Genomic DNA, 17,638 nt, shown 5'->3' with positions numbered 1-17,638 from the left:
CAATATAATTCTACACATAGAACACAGTTGAGGCCAGAAGCAACTGGCCTCAACTGAATAAAAGAGTGAATTCAACGACTCTGGCCCCAGAATCGCAGGTTCCCACCAAAGCAAAGCAAAGCAAAGCAAAATGACAGAAGGCAAGTCATTGCAGAACAATTTACTTTCCACTTGTCTGAGTTATTTACCATGTTTGGTAAGTAATTCTTTCTGAGATGGTTTATATAACTATTATTTTGAGTTGAGACCAACCTGCATGACGCTACATTGCTTGATGATAGGATATTTAGCTTAGCATGCCGAATGTCAGTTTAATTCATGTCCATAGACACTCTGTTGAAACATACAGTAGTTATGTTTACATAGGACTATTTCCAGATTTACAGTAAACAATATTACAAGGAAGAAAATACCTGTCTGACCTATGTCACAAAATGCATCTTCTCATTATAAGTTTAACTGCTGCATGCTTCATGGAGAGGGCAATTAAGTACATTGTGACTTTTACTCAGTGAAATGGGTTGCACCTACATTTAGAGAACATCATTTTATATATAAAATGATGTAAGGCAAGTGCAAACTATTTTAACGGTGCATTAAAAATGCTACTATATTTTAAAGTGACTAGTTTTTCACAATGTTCCTTCTTGGAAAAGGACTAAGGTCTAGTTATGTGTCTGTATATCAAAGCTAAAGGGATGAGATAATTCTTACCAGAAGAACGGACTTGGCTGATATGCTGCCTTGTTTTGAACTCTATATTGATTTAATATGTTTCTATCTACAATAGTAATTATTTGTTATTTTCTACAACTACATAAGTCTATAACTGTGTTTTGTTTTTGTTTTTTAAAAAGCCCTATCTAGCTATTTCAAACAATAACCAATAAAACACTGCCCTCTGATCGGATTATTGTTTTGAGTATAAACGAGATGGCCGCCGAACCCCAAAGAGCAGATTCTGTAATTTGCAAAACTCTAGTTAATTCATTATTTATTTATTTATTTTTTTCCCCAACACATGAGCTCACAGGTGTACTCATATTATCCAAATACAGTCAGCTAGAACTATTTTAACGGTATCATCGCCTGGTGCTCTATTACACATGGAACATTGGATGTCATGCATTTTTAATCAAGGTGATGCTTAGGGACCTGTGTGTTGGTTTATGTTGTATTAATAAGACTGTTAGAGCTTTATCTATAGCCTCTCCTCACATTGCAATTACAGTTCAAAGGATATAGAAACCAAAGACCTGAATACCAGTGCACTTTTCAATAGATAAAAACGTATGTTTTCACTTTGTTATAATGAGAAATTAGAAACAAGTTTTCTTTTTGTTTTTTTTTTCAGAAATTAAGCATAATTGTATTCATAATAATTTCATCCAGTAAATTACATTTCTTTAAATGGAACCTATAACATTTTTAAAAGGCAGAAATCTTTGGTCCTATTTAAACCTTTGGTCTACAAAATAAATTATTTTAGAAGGGTGTTTAGAAAATGTAGTGAGTGAAATTGATTGGGGTTGTTTGGGTTTTGAAAAGAAGCAGTTGCTGTTTGTACGTTCTTAATTTTTATTTTTTAAGATCAGAGTTGAAAATACAACAAGAACACCCCTTAAATTATAATTCTGGGAAAGTAAGTGGTTTTTCTGCAGCCTCATGTTTGCTAGACAATATGGCTGCAGCAAGTAGTAGGTATAAACTATTTGCTGGCACTTAAGATATTAAAGAAGCAGAATTATGTTTCTTCCAGAAAAATAATGTCATTTTATGGCACAATCAAGTAACTAATCAGAAACTTGCTGATACCACTAGATGTTATAAAAATGCTGTATATATCAAACGTAATGTAACACAATGTAACACCTTGAAAGTGGGGCTCTCTCTCTCTTTAAACAGCTCCTGCTCTTTCAGATTCTCCACATTCAGGGTGTCATCACAAAATCCTTTTGTCAAGCATTTGACAATATTTTAACCAATGTTTCACTTAGAAGTACTTCCTGCAGAGGCAAAGTTCCAACTGGTTTTTACTCATTTCTGCTACTGCTAGTCTGAAGGAACTAAGTAGAGGAGTCATGTAGGAGGCCTGCTGTGTAATGCAGAAGCTCTGCTTGGGGACTGCAGCTCGAGGGAGGAGCTTTGTCAAAATGGCTGTGCTCGGTTACGCCACTCATTTTTAGGATTGCTACTAGGGCAGATTAAAAGATTTCTTAAACATGCATGAAATAATCATAGGAACAATAATAACATTATGACTCGATGTGAAGCTCAAAAAAGTCAATTTTACACAATACCATCATTGTAACCCAGTTAAGCACACTATACTACACAGCTCAAATTTCCAAACCTGTTTAATTAGTATTTGAAAACATAAAATTGAGAAACACACTATAATCAGTTTGTATTAATAATTATAGATAGAACCACAACAAACAGCAATTCCCATCAGTTTTACAACTTGCAACAAGGACACACTCAGCTTATGTGTTGCATAATTCCTGTCTCTATGCTGCAACATCTGAGGCAAATTCTATTCTACCCTTTAACGTGACACCTCTCCCTCCCTGATGTGTCTCTCTGGGACAGAATGGATGACCAAACAAACTTAACAGTCTCTGATGCCCATGCGCAAGTATTTGAAATTAAGCTGTAGAAACAAGAGATAACACTCTAACAAGTGCATGAAAAAAAAATTACTTTAATTTATTACAGGGAATCTCCAGTGTACAGAACTAAGTCAATAAAACACAAGTGAACTGTAAGAAAAGTATAAAAAACTTCTGTACATTACTTAGTCCGTTATGTATTAAATGTAGGGAGAATTCATCAAGGAATTATCTCTTTCATACCTCACAGGTTTGTTCATCACATCTGGATCCCTGGCTGTGACAACGCCAACGAGAGATCCAACTTTAGCATCCTCCTGGACTTCCATGACTGCACCTTCCGCTGGTAGAAAGATGGGTGGCTCATCAATATCCGACACAGTGACTTTAACGATTGTCCGATCTCGGAAAGAGCCCAGGTCAACAAATCGAGAATCAACATGTTTATTTACTGCCTCCACAATAACACTGTGGATTCTCTTGCTCTCGAAGTCCAGCGGCTGACAAAAAACAAAAAAACAGAAACAAATTTTTAAAAATTCAACAAATCACAATATACTGTTAAAAATGAAATGATTTTCAAAACTTATTGACTACAATACACATTTGTTAGCACCGACAGTAAAATTGTGTAAAACGCTTAAAATAAATTAGTCTTTTATTGAAGCTGAACAATGTCAAAATATTTTTTTAAAATACATATGACTTATATTTATTATGTCTTCAGATTTCATGTGATAAAAATAATTTTAACAAAATATATTGTGTTTCTGTCAATAAGTCATGTTTTTGGACTTGGAGAGGAAACTGGAGTTCTCTGAGAGTACCCATGTATGCAGAAGGAGAACATCAACGTGATGAAGTCATGGACAGTTAATATACCTGATCCTGATGCAGAAAAATAAAAGTGAATTAAACCATATTGTTCTAAAATTAAAAGCAATATGCTGAGTGAGAACACACACCTACTTCAAAAATATCACAGATATAGATGTTTAATAAAATCGCCAACATTACCTGGACCCACGTTACCAATGTTTTTAAAAACTTCTTCCCACATGATAGCACAGTTATTCAAGTAAAAAAAAAAAAAAAAAAAAACTTTACAATTACTTTAAATGTCAAAAAATAATAAAAAAAAAATATGTGAAAACTTTTGCTATTGCATAACAATTTATTAAAGAACTTTACACATTATCATCAGGATGGCATTCAATGTGGCAGCACTTTAATTTTTATCTGGGAATTAGCATAGATTCCAACACTGTTGGTGGCACTGTGCCAGTAGTGTGGGGGGAAAAAAAAGACTTTTTACCCCTGTTAAGGTATTTGACCAATGCATACAGCTCATTTTTTGCCTTTAGGTAATGCCCACGGCAACATATCTCATCTAGTTCAAAGTTAATGGTTTAATAGTAAAAAGCGCCTGAAGTAAGCATATTATACGCTTTATAACTGATACTGCTCCATAATGTATTGAACACAGTCTGGGCTTTTCTCATGATTCACTGGAACATGCAGTTTCCCATTATCCTTTCTAGAGATAATCACTCCTACTAATTCAGTAATATTAGTAAGTTGCTTTTCTTTTATTCATGTGAAGATAATGTGTACTTTGTGTATATTATTAATAACATTAGTATAGATGGAGAATTTCAAAGCAACATAAACATGTTTGCTGTTTATGTCTAGTAACTGCACATCTTACTTTGTCCTCTCCCAGTGCAAAACTATTCTTGCAAATAAAGAAAAATAAGACATTATAAAAAAATATTGTTAGCAGAAACAACTATATGCAGAAATATCACTAGGATGTGAATAAAATCATGTTCCTATGTAATATAATCTATAAATAAGACTTAGTACAACTCATAGGAATTTTCTCATTAATTTTACTACCACACGTGAAAAATACCTACATCACATTCCTTTCATTTAAAGTAAAACCAGTACTAAAAAGGCCTGTGTTAAAGCGGAGTTCTGCTTTAACTCAGAACTAAAGCAGAACTCCTTTAATTCAGACGTACCTTTTTGATGGAGACAACAGCTTCCTGTGTTTCAACATCTATAGTGACCTTGAAGAGATCTCCTTCATCAATGATCAGATAGCTCATATCTGTGTTCTCCCCCATGTCTGCATCAGTAGCAATGACGCTTCCAACTGGTGTCCCCACAGCTGCCCCTTCTGACACCGAAAACTGGTACATCTCTGGTAGATGGTGGAGATGGCCGGAGGGAGAAAGTATAAACACCTCATACAAGGCTTTTATTGATGGCATCATATAAAACACCACAAAGAAGAATGAAGGTGCAAATGTTACGCAGTAATGAAGAGGAAAGCACCAGAATTAGAAGAGTTTGATAGCCATAGGCAGGCTATTAGAGTAATTGGTGGAGGGAGAAATTGCTTTAATAAATAAGAAAAAATGACTGAGAAAAGAAAGAAAATAGGATCATAGCAATGACATATTAAGACATGCAAAAAAAATTGGTCAATTCCATCCATCTTAAAGCTTTATTTAGCTGAATAATTTTTTTTTACCAGTCATATATAGTTTACATTTGCTATTATAAAATAATTGCTTCAGAATGTATTTTTATATTTTGTCAGACTAAACCCAATAATTCTGCTAAAATGTCAGGAGTGTGCAATAAAAATTTATAATTTCTTCCACTGATCATTATGATAAACAGTAGGAAGATGAAATATGATTGTTACAGGAACAGAAGACATCTGAGATCTTACATACATTATATGCCATTCTTTTGTGTAACTGATTTATAGAACTGTATTCCAGATTCTGTTTCCCCAACATCCAGCAGTGGAGGCACTATAAGTCTTCAGGGCTTATCACTCTGACTGAGTAAATATGATTTACTGAGATGAAAAATTGATTCATACACAAATATGAAAAGGTGTGTGAATACATATCACTCACTGACAAATAAACTGCTTACACACTGGCTTAATCAAATGTAATACTCTTTATAGGGTTAAACTGTGATTTTATCAAAAATAAAAAATAAATGCAAAATAAATTACATAATATCCAGAAAGAAAAGTACAATACAGTATTAGAAAACTGCATTGCTTCTACAATTGTACACATATATATATATATAGAAGTGTATAAAACAGTAATTTTATAGTGAATAGTATAAAAATATTATTTACCAATGAACTCATATATTTTTTTATTAAAAATATGGAATGACAACATTTTGAGAGCACATTCAGATAATGGCGCTTAAATTCTATCAGCATTGTAGGTGATTACAAAGTACAGTAGATTTTAAGTATGAAGTAGAGGGAAAATGATTAATGGTTTGTATTGAGTTTAAAAATAAAGCCTCATTTGATATAAGCACTTCACATTATCCAGTACTTACTTCAGTTTGTTAGTAGGGCAATTATTAGTGTGCTCTCTTCATACAAGTAAGGCGTAAATTATTCACTGTTGATATTTGAAAAAGATAAGAATGATAAATGTAAATACTTTAATACATTATTTTATTCTATTTTCTTTTTCTTGTCCAACAAGAAAAAAAAAACATCCTTCTCTCTGCCACAATTATAAAAAATTTTGGACTTAACTTTGTGTGAGAAAGAAGAAAAATTAAATGTAAAAATAAAAACAAGTAGGAGTACTTAGAGTGTTTGCCAAAAGTCATATAGTAGACACAGAAAACCTATGAAAGAACACAGTCTGGTCAGATGAGACTGAAATTCAACTTTTGGTGTTGAGAAAATCTATGTATTGAGAAAAATTAACAGAGCTTTTCATCATGGACACTCAAAACCAAATACCAATAAGATTTGGGAGTGGTTTCGCAAAATAGGAAATAGTTCAAGGGCTATTTTGCAAGGTCTTGTACCCAACATGTTTTAAAAATTTATAGATAAATAAGCATTGCTGCCAATCAGTTCTCCACCATTGATATGACACCTTTTTGTAGGGCTGAAATGACCCATAAATTTAATTTCAGCGTTTTTCCCAGGCCCCTCATGAAACTACCAATTGGTGTCAATGGCCTGCTGGTTTGCACATTATTTGTCTTTTTTATTATGCTCTCATTTCTCTTTCCAGAGAAAAGTCAGTCAGCTATTTCCAACTGCTTTCTTTTCTCCTCCTACACGACCATCTCTTTTAAAGTCTAAAGTAAGAGAATGTGCGGGAAACACTCACTCTGTGGAAAGCGTGGTGGGTTGTCATTAACGTCTGTGATCACTATGGTCACCGTGGTGGAGCCGGAGAGACCACCCATTTGTCCTGCCATGTCTGTTGCCTTGACGACCAACTCATAACGATCCTGTGTCTCGCGGTCCAAATCTGCCACTGCTGTCATGATTATTCCTAATGATTGAGAGAGATTGAAAGCAAAAGCCAGAGGGATAAGTTGAATAGTTAGTCACAGAGGCCAGAAAAGGTTACATTAGTTGTTAGCTTAAGCAGTAACATGTCATAGTTTTTTTTTTTTTTTTGGTCAGTCTGAGTATTCATTTAACTCAGTTGTGTATTAAAAGATGTTAACATCAGGTCTAAAAAGATTTAACATTTCAAACTAAGAAGTAAACAATAAATTAAGGTTTTTGTATCTGTAGAATCAAATTTGATTTGTAATTGAGATTTTTATATGTTTGTCAAAAAGCATGTGCCTGTCTAACAAAAATATATTTGTGATTCAATTTTATAGTGTTTGTGAGCATCTGATTACAAATACAAAGTATCAATCCATGTACAAAACTCATCTGTCCTCTTCGACACACTCATAGTTATAACACCAAATACCGATCAAAATTTTTATGTCTTCAACTGATTGAATAGTGACACTTCAAGGGTACCGGTCAGGGTTTTTGTGCTACATTTAAGGTCTCGAGAAAGTGTCATGAGATTTATAATATGTTGGAAGACAAATTTCCAAAACTTTTCAATATTTTGATGATATATGTAGATGTACTAATCACAATATAAATCTCAAGAGGCTTTAGTACAGCTTTCTTGTCTTCTACTGTCTGCTGCTGAACACGAACCCTGGAGCTTGCCAAGCAGATCCAGAGGGTATTCAGTGCAAATATGAATGTGTGCTTTTTGGACTGGGAGGGTAACATTTCATTTTTACTGCTAAAAACTACTTCTTTTTTTAAAAAATAGAATATGATTAATTTTATAATCTACAAGGCCCCAATGTTTTCAATTTCTATTAAAAAAATGACTATTTTGTGGGGTTCCCCCTGTCTTCATATTTAACCTATTTTCTATACAACAACTTAAAATTTTAATATGGAACCTGGTCATGTGAACCTGATGTGCTAAATGTACTTTTATTTTAAAGTAGGTGTGTGAGGAATTTGTTTCTTTGATTTTTCAGGGGCATCTTTTTACTTTGAATGTGTTACTTGTAAAAAAAAAAAAAAAAAAAGAAAGAAAAAAAAAACTACATTTTTCATAAATTGGCTTATAAATATAAAGTTTGTAAATGCAGGACATGTAATGTAGTTCTGTCATTGGTCTGAATCTAGATTTGAGGGCAGGGAGTTTTCTTGTGGCTGTGTGATCTTAAGTGAGGTGTGAAAATGGTTTTGTGCTTTTGCACTCAGTCGATGCAAAGACTTGCTGAAGAATATATTCATGTATTCTTGGAAATTTGTTTTACTGAATGTTTTATTATTATTATTATTATTTTTAAAAAACAGAATGATCCTGAGCCACCAGCTGCAAAAGCTGGTTTTGCTCATCTTCTCCTTGTCAATGTATAATTATGTCAAAATTATGAAGCAAATGAGACCTGCTTCATACAGAAAAAGGCATCTATTTCTCAGGCAATTTATTTTATTATACTACAGCTCTCAATTAACCTTGATCAAAATATTGCCATTCATTTTTTTGTCTACAAAAATGTGATGTACAACAGAAAAATTAAGAACAAGTTCCCAGAGCAGAAATTTCTGAGAAAATCACCAGTTTTGAATATTGGAAAATATAAAGTTATGAAGAAACCATTCTAGTTTCAGTGGTCTTAAAAATGTTAACTTTTTAAACTGTTCTGCAGGGTGGGCGAAACCCACATACCATATTTGATTGGCTGGTCACACTCTTTTCCTATTGATCTTGGCCATTAAGCTTCTGATTTGAAAGGAAGAGATAACAATCAAACACAACATTTGCAGCTAAGAGAAAACGAGATAATTTTCCAGTTGGTATAGTGTTTTGCAGCTGCAAACTTTCTCCAGAGTTTATGTACAAAGTATTCTTTAGTAACAGAAAAAGAGTAGCAGATAGTAGAACCACTTAGATGACCGGAAGCACTTTAAGTCTGAAGGAAAACTTCTCAGTTTCCATGGAGTGACTTTCAGAACTTTTTCTGTTTTATACATAACACAAAATATTTGTTTTCTGAAATATACTTAAAACTTATGTGATGGATTTGAAAGGCTTTGTTGTCCATCGCATGGTTAAGTTTGTTCCACTGCACTCTACATGTAACCTGTCCCATGAAGCGTGAAATTCTGCATGACACTACCGGCACACAGACCAGGGTCTGCCCAGCCCTGCACTGAGTCATTGCGCCCAGGCTGAGTATGCTATGACAGGGACCAGGCAGGTCTTGTCTCAGACAGCATTCAGATGTGGGCAAAATCCATGTACCAGTCACCAGATCCACATCACACTCAGAGGAGATTACCGCACATGCACACGCACTATGATGGGATCATGACCCACCCAGACACTTGGAAAAAAAAAAAAAAAAGCCTTTTGACTGATCCGGTTCAGGTCAGGGTCAATTCGGCCAAAAAATGAAAAAAAATAAAAAAAATAAATTCTGTATCTGTGCTGCATTGGGTCAAATGCAATGTACTAATACCACCTGTGGACTTGGTGTGGAACTGTAATTCAGACTAGGCATGATTTAATTACACTGAAGTTCACAAATGTCCCCATGACAAAGGCTCACAAGACTGAAGCTCATAGCCTTATTGAAAAAAGGGACAAAAGCTTAAAACTTATAAGCCATAACCATAAAAGCCAAACCATATAAGCCAGTCAAAAGAAAAGAAAAGGTGTCCACACCCAATCACATCTGTTAACAGTCAATGCTGTGGTGTGGGGATATAACAAAATAATGTGAATGGACAGCCTTACTTAACATCCCTGGGTATCTCGTCAGGTAATAGAAACAAACTTTTCATGCCAACATTCAAATGGCAATGTCTTCTTCAGCTCATTTAGTTCTTTATGTTTGACATCTTTAGAAAACTTAGAATCCACACTTTCATAATCTGTAAATAACTTGTTCCTGGTTTTGTCATGGTCAGTCACAAGTGCTGAAGCAGCTCAGTTATTCTTCAGGTAAGCTGAATGGGAGAGGACTTGTCACATTTGGCGCTTTGCCCATGAACCATTTTATGGCTTAGTTGTAATAAAATGAATAATATATATGGATAGAATAAAAGCATGGCAATTCCATCCTGAATGGCATTACAACTCTTCTGTGGTGGTAAGAGCACACTTATGCCTAAGAAGTTAATATCCAGAAAGCGTGCAAGGAATATAGTGTACTTTTTTAATACTGGGGAAGCATTTAAGACCACCTGTGCAGTGGTGTGATGTTAGAACTGGTTTCTTCAAAGGTTGGGTCTCTGCTGGAGGAGTTCTGAGGAGTTTAAATGTTCTCCTTGTGCATGTGTGGGTTTTCTCAGGATATTTCTCCTCCTGCAGTCCAAAACTATGCATGCTAATTTAAAATTTCAAAATGACCTTTGGTGCGAGTTTGTGTATTCAGTTGATGACATCTATGTGCGCCTGTCCTGTAATCAACTAACACTATCTCCTTGTTGTACTCTAACCCTTCAACACTGACAGGACAGCACAGATGTGCATGCAGAAAAGATAAGTGAGGGCGAGTTGAGTTTTAGATAGCAGTCTAAGCCAGAATATTTTTTTTGTTGGGGAGGGGAGAAATACACTTTGCCATGCAACTAGCTGATTTCAGTGCTGGGACATGATCCTACTACTATTTAAGATAAAGTACATGCAGGAGTATAACTTGGAAGAAACAAATCATGTTTCTTTTTTTCTTTTCTTTTCAATTGTCTGTTTTCATCAGGGAAACAGAGTCTAATTCCATGTTCTTACAGCTGTTCTGCAGTTTGAGCTTTTACAGCCAATATAAAAATTGAAAAGAGGCAGTTTTAAGACTGAGATGTCAGCTTCCCTTTTATGGCTGTCACAGTACCATTACTTTGGCCTCTGTGCATAGAAACTGATGATCCATACATAGTGTATTGCTGCATTCACATTTTCATAGGCAGTGCCATTTTGCAGCAGACAAATGTAGAGAAAACTGAGATAAGTCATTTAGCTCTAAAAAAATAAAATATAAACAGAGCATACTTTTTCCTTTTTATGCAGTTTCTTGTCTTTCATAGTGTTGAAAAAAATGGAAGATTCATACAGCAATATTTTACTTGTATAATATTGACCTTCATTTTGATCATTATCCTGTCTCTTAATAGCAAGCATCGTTTTAGTCATGTCTGTCTAAATGATGTGACGAAGTGGAATGGTAGTTGTGAACAGGGAAGTGGAACAAACCATCTAGTCTTCCAGCTTATCCCACCAAGGTAGAGTCATTTATCATCCAGGCACCCAGGTGGACCAAATCAAAGTAGTGGACACCAAAAAAGGAATCATTAAGACTTCAGAGTTTTCCCCTCGGGAGGGTATTCTAAAGCAGCACCATGCAAAGTTTCAACTGCAAGTCTGTATAGACCAACTTATTATGATCTATAAGTTAAAGGTCTCAAGGGAAATGGCAAATTTTCCATAAATAGACATGTTTCATCAACTGAAAATAGATGCAGAAATATAGTCAGTAATGTAGAATAGTAGTAGACTTCAATGTAATGTTAATGTTCACTGAAACCAATCACCTTGTGGCATTTTGTACGGTTTTATATATGTCCATATCTCCAAGCTATAAGAGGGGTCTGTGCAATGGTCATATACTTGAATATTTCGTTGGAGTTTTGTAAATTCACTTTTTGAATCTGTGTTTATTTTATACTTTTGTTATTTCCTTGTCTGTGTCATTCACTTCCATTTTATTATTCTGAGTATGCTGCCATGACAAGTGAATTTCTCACTGTGGGATCAACACAATTCAAGTCTAGTACAGTATCTCAAACAATCTGCTTAAATAATTCATTTCTAAAGTTCAAATGAAATTTAGATTTACAAAGAAAAAAAAAGTTTTGGACTTCCAAGGAGTATATAATGGACCACTATTTTAAGATGAAGTTTGTAGGAGATAAAGCTGAAAACTGGGGAGTAATGGACTCCAGCAACTTTCAAGTCTAGAAACCGTGACAGAGGCAAACTTTCAGTTGGACTTTTTTCCATACAACTACAACTGAGGGCAGAAAAATAATGTGCTAGTTTTATGCCAGCTGAAATGTGGCACACACTTTCAAAATACCTCTTTGTTTGTCTTTTCAAAAAACTGATTTTTTTTCAACAAACTCTTAGGGATTGTCAATATGTTTATTGTGCAAATTTGAGATTAGTCATTTTTTTGTCAGTGAGTTTACCCTTATCACTCTCCCATGTATGCCATTTTTACATTTGCTTTATTTTTGTTTTTCTTTCTCATTGATGAAGCATAAATACTGACCTAAAATATGGAAAGTGAGGTCACAGTTGCTTTAGTTGTTCATGGTTCTTTTCTAAACTCCTGAATAAGTCATTGGAGTGCCCTCGATATAACTTTGCAAGGCTGATGACTCCTGGGAAGCTTTTAAGGCTCTTACTGTTTGTTGCAGTCTCGAAGCCTTAAAATGGCTTTGTAACCCTTTCCGGATTGATAGATATCAATGACTTTGTTTTTGACTTGTTCTTAAACATATTTTCTTTTATTCAAGTCAAGATTATCTTGTTTGTTACATTTACGCCAATTTGATATTGTCTAATAGGTTCAATTTAAGCACTATCCTGACCCTACAGGCTCTGGTGTGGGTAGATGAACTGAACCAAAGACATTTGAACAATGACAGTTAATTTGTGACATATGCATACAGTGAGGTTTTTAGGGGGAGCTTTTTTCCTTCCAATATATCTTATTATTTGAAAACAGATATCTTCAATAAACACAGATTATTGTTGTTTGAGCTTAAAATTAGTTTGGTGACCTAAAACATTAAATACAAAAAGCAAAAACAGATAATTTTATACAGATGCAAATAATTTTCCACTGCATATCTAACAATTGACACATGCATGGTGTTACATTATGCAGATTTTATACAGCATGGTATTGCTAGTCACTGGAATGGACCTTCTTGGCAAAGAATTGTATAGCAATGTATCACCAGTTGATTTTATGGTTTAGGCTATGATCTTGAACATTTTGGTCTGTGAAAATTAATACTTAATTTTCTGGATACTTAAGCATCCAGCACAGAAAAAAAAAATAATAATAAAAAAAAGCAGCTGTAGGAGTTTCTTCTTACCAGTATGTCTATCAACAGTGAAGAACTTTTCTCCATCCAGTACACTGTAAACCACTCTTGCACTGCTGCCGTATGTAGGGTCGTCAGCGTCTGAAGCAGTAACCTTCATGACAGATGTTCCTGTAGAAGACAGACACCATAATGTAAAAATAAAAACGGCAATGGAGGCTCCAGAGTCGGAAACCCACTAGGGACTAGTCCTGGAATCATAAATCAGAACAGGCTAGAGTGAAACTTGTTTTAGATTTGTCTTTGTGAGGACAAATGGAGGCTTGAGAACTTTTGAACACTGGTGAAGTAGAGCTGTTCAGCTCTACTACGCCAAACTATGATTTAAGCTTAGTTTGGTTTAACTCAATGTTTGGTGGAACATTTACGGTAAGCAAAAGTTGAGAGCTAAAAGGTTATCTCTTAACATAAATAAAAAGTCATGCATTTAATTTTGTAAACCTACCAGCATTTGCACTCATACATATTTCATATTTTTGATATCAACACATTTGTGGTTTATGGGAGGAGTAAACAAATTTATCCTTTCTGCACAAAATTTCCCTTACAAGTATTTTAAAGTTTCAAATTACCTTTTCACAATGCATGTGAGCCAAGACATTACTAAGACACATAAATATTTTTCTTTTCATCTGCACAGACAGCCTCACAGAGGACAGAAAACATGGAGTTTTTTGTCAACATCTTCAAAGACTATCACAAGCTTCACAGATTTGGATCAAACAACATCTGATTACCAGCACTTAGGCAAAAAAAGCAGAATTTTTTGTACATGACATCAGGGTGTGTGGCATAGTTTTCTTTTCCCATCATTATTTTACACTCAGTGCGATATTTTTGTCTCCAGTGTGCATGCACAAGCCTCTGGCAACAGATACGCAGGCACATCGTCCCATTTAGTCACACATTTTAGTTAAATCTCAGCCCAGAGCTTTGTAAACTTTAAGTTCCTAATTAGAATGGTAAGAAATGACTGCATATTTGTTTCCCATCTGAGCAATTTTTTTTTTTTGCCTCTAAATATATTTGTAAAAGAAAAACGATGGTTAAAAACAGTAAAAAAGAAAGATGTTTAGAGACGTCATAGGTCTTAAAGGACACAGAGTCCGTCTCTGTCTCCAATCATCTGGCCAATTCTATGGGTAATTACTGGCAGCTGGTGTTGTCCAATAAAGGTCACCATTGTAGCCCGTCTTAGAGCCCTGTCATGCTACTGTCCAGCTACATAATGACCATATGCTAATGATGCTAATTAGCAGGAAGTGTCAGAGCACTGTTTGTTTCCTGTCATTGAATGGAGTTCCTAAGGGGAGCAGGAGGAAGGGGCACTGCATTACCATTAAGGTCAAGCAAGCCATTAAATCACATGCCTTGGATTACCACTCCAAGGTGCCATCTGAACCACCTTTTTGTACTTTACTGTATGTAGAATGGAGCTTTCCGGTTTGCATGCTGCTTTGCATGAACCTTTTGGCTTGTATTGCCAAATGCATTGGGAAACCTTCAGTAAAATCTGGATTCACTTGGAAAATTTAGTTAAAATATTACTCATAAATATGGTGAAAAGAGGTTTTAATTTGCATTTGAACAATAAATTATAAAAAATATAAAAATAATGTAGCATTCCAATTGAGAGATTAGGGAGGCATCATATTTTAATGGAAATATAAGACTGCAAAAGGTAAGGTATTTTCAATTCTGGCAAAAACCATAAATGTATTTCTTTTTTTGCTCTGCTGATTATTCTGCTCATGCTGCTATGGGTCCAACAAAGCCATTTTATTCATGGGATTACTTGCTTATCTTAATTTTCCCAGGTAACATTCAGACATCGAGCTGTTTCTGGATACTGCTGGCAGCAGCGTCAGATGGTTTGAAAGAACTATAGAAATGTAAATGTTTCTTTGATGTATTTATATTAACTGCAGAAAGAAATTAGTTTGGCTATTGGATTTTTATTTACTTTTAGGGTTCAAGAAAATTTTATGCACGGAAAGTCATTACTTACAGAATCTACTGGCAGCACTAACTGAATTTCAAATGTTTATGAACCTGTATATATATATATTATATATATATATATATATATATATATATATAATATATATATATATATATATATAATAATATAATATATATATATATAATGGAGGCTTTTCTCACAGCAGTAGTAGAAATTATTTCTCTGAGATAAAGCAGTGTGTATTTAACCTATAATGATTAAAATAAACTACAAACAAATCAGGGATTTCTTTTTCCAAGATGATTTAACACGTTTTGGTTGATGTTTTCTTTTTTTTTTTTTTTTTTTTGGTTCAGGTACGACAAAGTAACAATAGTAAATGACTGAACATCATTGGAAATATGATGGATAAGTTTTTACATCAACGTCTTTAATTCTTGAGCATGGATGGAAAACATACATGCAATCCATTTATGATTTGCAATACCAATGTTAAGAGACAGGCCAAATACCACTTGTATAATTTCTTTAAGAATGTAATAATGAATCATTGTATGTTTTCCTAAACAAAATGGTGCCCTTAGTTGCCTACAAAGCAAACCAAGATTTTGGGAACAATACCGGTGTTCACTGACTTTCCCAAAGCGATTTTGGAGGAGAACAACAGATTGCATATGCCTGACATGTCCAATCACAACAAGCCTGGTCAGTCAAATGTGTGTTCACCTAAAAATTAAGCCATTTCTAAGTGAAACATTGCATGTCTTCATTTTTTGACCATTCTGAGAAAATATTTTCCACTCAAAAAACAAAACAAAAACATGCATCGAGTTCAGTGTTACTGTGAAGTAAAACTTCAATGTGCAGCCTGCAAATATTTTTTATGATTTGTGAACATATCACCAGTCTTTCTCAAGGCTAACACACTCGCAGACTGTCATGCACCATTACACGCAATATTCAATTTGAAAAAAGAAATAAAATAGTTGTCCTAACATGTAAGCTAGTTGACCTTCGGATGGTAGGAGGAAAGCATACAGAGAGCACAGTAGGGTCTACAGGAAAGACTCCCAGATCACAGAACTAATATCTGCAACACAGGAATATCTAAACTTTGGGACCCTTTTCATAATCAGAAATTATTAAAACTCTGTCTCGTCACAGAATATGCAATTTTGTAACAGGAAAGGACCATTGAGTAAACCAAAATGGTTTAGAAATGTATCACACCATGATTTGCCTCAGCAGGAAGACTTTAATGAGAGTACAGCTTTGTTATTCATTAAATGCCCTAGAATAGTGGGTAAGTAATTGGGGGATAAATAAATTACTAATCTCAATCTCTGTCCACATTCTTTGTTAATATTTTTAGAATTGTGTCAATTATTTCTGTAAAGTACTTACACTTCCCAAGGGTGGGTGGGATTAACATAAATTTAAACAAAGTAAAAGAGCTAACAGTTTGCATAATTATTGTTTCTTTTTTTTTTGCAGTTTTGAAACCTTTCTAAACTATCCTGTTTCCTTGAATTCAAAATTATTTCAACATAGTTATGACATGTCTTTGTTAGAATTTACAGCAAGGAAGCAGCAAATGAGTGCGTGAGTGTGGGATGGATTTTTTTTTCATATATATATTAATACTATATTTTATGAGTAGTGCAAATAATATTCAAGTAAAAAAAGCTAATCATATGAGGTGACAATACACAAGGAGGAGGGTTGCTTCTGGGGTGTGGAGGATTCATTGTGGGATTAGTGACAATGGCTATATAGTCAGATTTATGCATGAGTTTGGTTTAATGGTATCAACACAGGCTGTCGGAATGGCTTCCCACACCATTTCAGCACTCTGGGAGAGATGGTTCAATTACTGCAGAGGGAGCAGGAAGAGTGAGCCACGTGTGAGACACTAGACTGACAGCTATTTAAGAGGCAGCCTCGTAAAAGAGATTTGTGCCCATCTCAGCTGGTGCGATACTCGTACAGGCTTCAATGGAGGGGTCTAACTACTGCAACAGTGAGCCGCTCTCTTGCCTCGACCCACCTTAATCTGCAGGACTGAGTGCTCCCTGCCCGCATTATGGATCATTTAGTAAAGCCATAAAAGCTGAGATGTTTTCACATGAAAAGTTATTCCTTTACTACTTCAAATCTGATTCATTTCTCTCTCATCCACATAAATGCCCCAGGAGAGGGATGGCACAGGGAGTAAGGCAGAGAAAGATTGGTGAGAGTGAATGAGGTTTAAGGAGAAGAAAAATCTGTGATGTCATAACAGCCAGTGGTCTGCTTACATTGATCCTCTTTCAGTTCTCAACAAGGATTTAGGGATATTTTTCATCTCTGCTGAATGATATTGTAAATCTAATCTTTGTTTGCTTCTGAACCTGCCTTTTAATAGATCAGGTCATGGTTTGTATTACAAGACAGTGTTCTGAGCCAGTGTAGCACAGCAGCTTTAATTTTTTGCATTTTTTTATTTTATTTTGGGTGTTTCTGTGTGGGTTAAATAATAAAAATAATATTATCGATGAACACAAAAAT

The 17,638-nt window shown here is 34.7% G+C and overlaps 1 protein-coding gene across 1 annotated transcript in view; it reads right to left on the bottom strand.

The window, feature by feature from the left end:
* Positions 1-17,638, bottom strand: part of LOC129358353 (cadherin-22) — a 148,206-nt gene that overhangs the window by 35,435 nt on the left and 95,133 nt on the right. Inside the window, exons 5-8 of the mRNA XM_055027338.1 lie at positions 13,120-13,239; positions 6,800-6,967; positions 4,640-4,821; positions 2,856-3,112 (exon numbers count right to left, since the gene is read on the bottom strand). Of these exons, the coding sequence (XP_054883313.1) occupies positions 2,856-3,112; positions 4,640-4,821; positions 6,800-6,967; positions 13,120-13,239 (727 nt within the window). The remainder of the gene's footprint in view (positions 1-2,855; positions 3,113-4,639; positions 4,822-6,799; positions 6,968-13,119; positions 13,240-17,638) is intronic.

This window comes from Poeciliopsis prolifica, unplaced genomic scaffold (genome assembly GCF_027474105.1).
Source record: "Poeciliopsis prolifica strain line A6 unplaced genomic scaffold, Auburn_PproV2 SCAFFOLD003, whole genome shotgun sequence".
Taxonomy (NCBI): Eukaryota; Metazoa; Chordata; class Actinopteri; order Cyprinodontiformes; family Poeciliidae; genus Poeciliopsis; species Poeciliopsis prolifica.
Note: the sequence above shows the minus strand (reverse complement) of the source record. Positions and strands in the feature narration are given on the sequence as shown.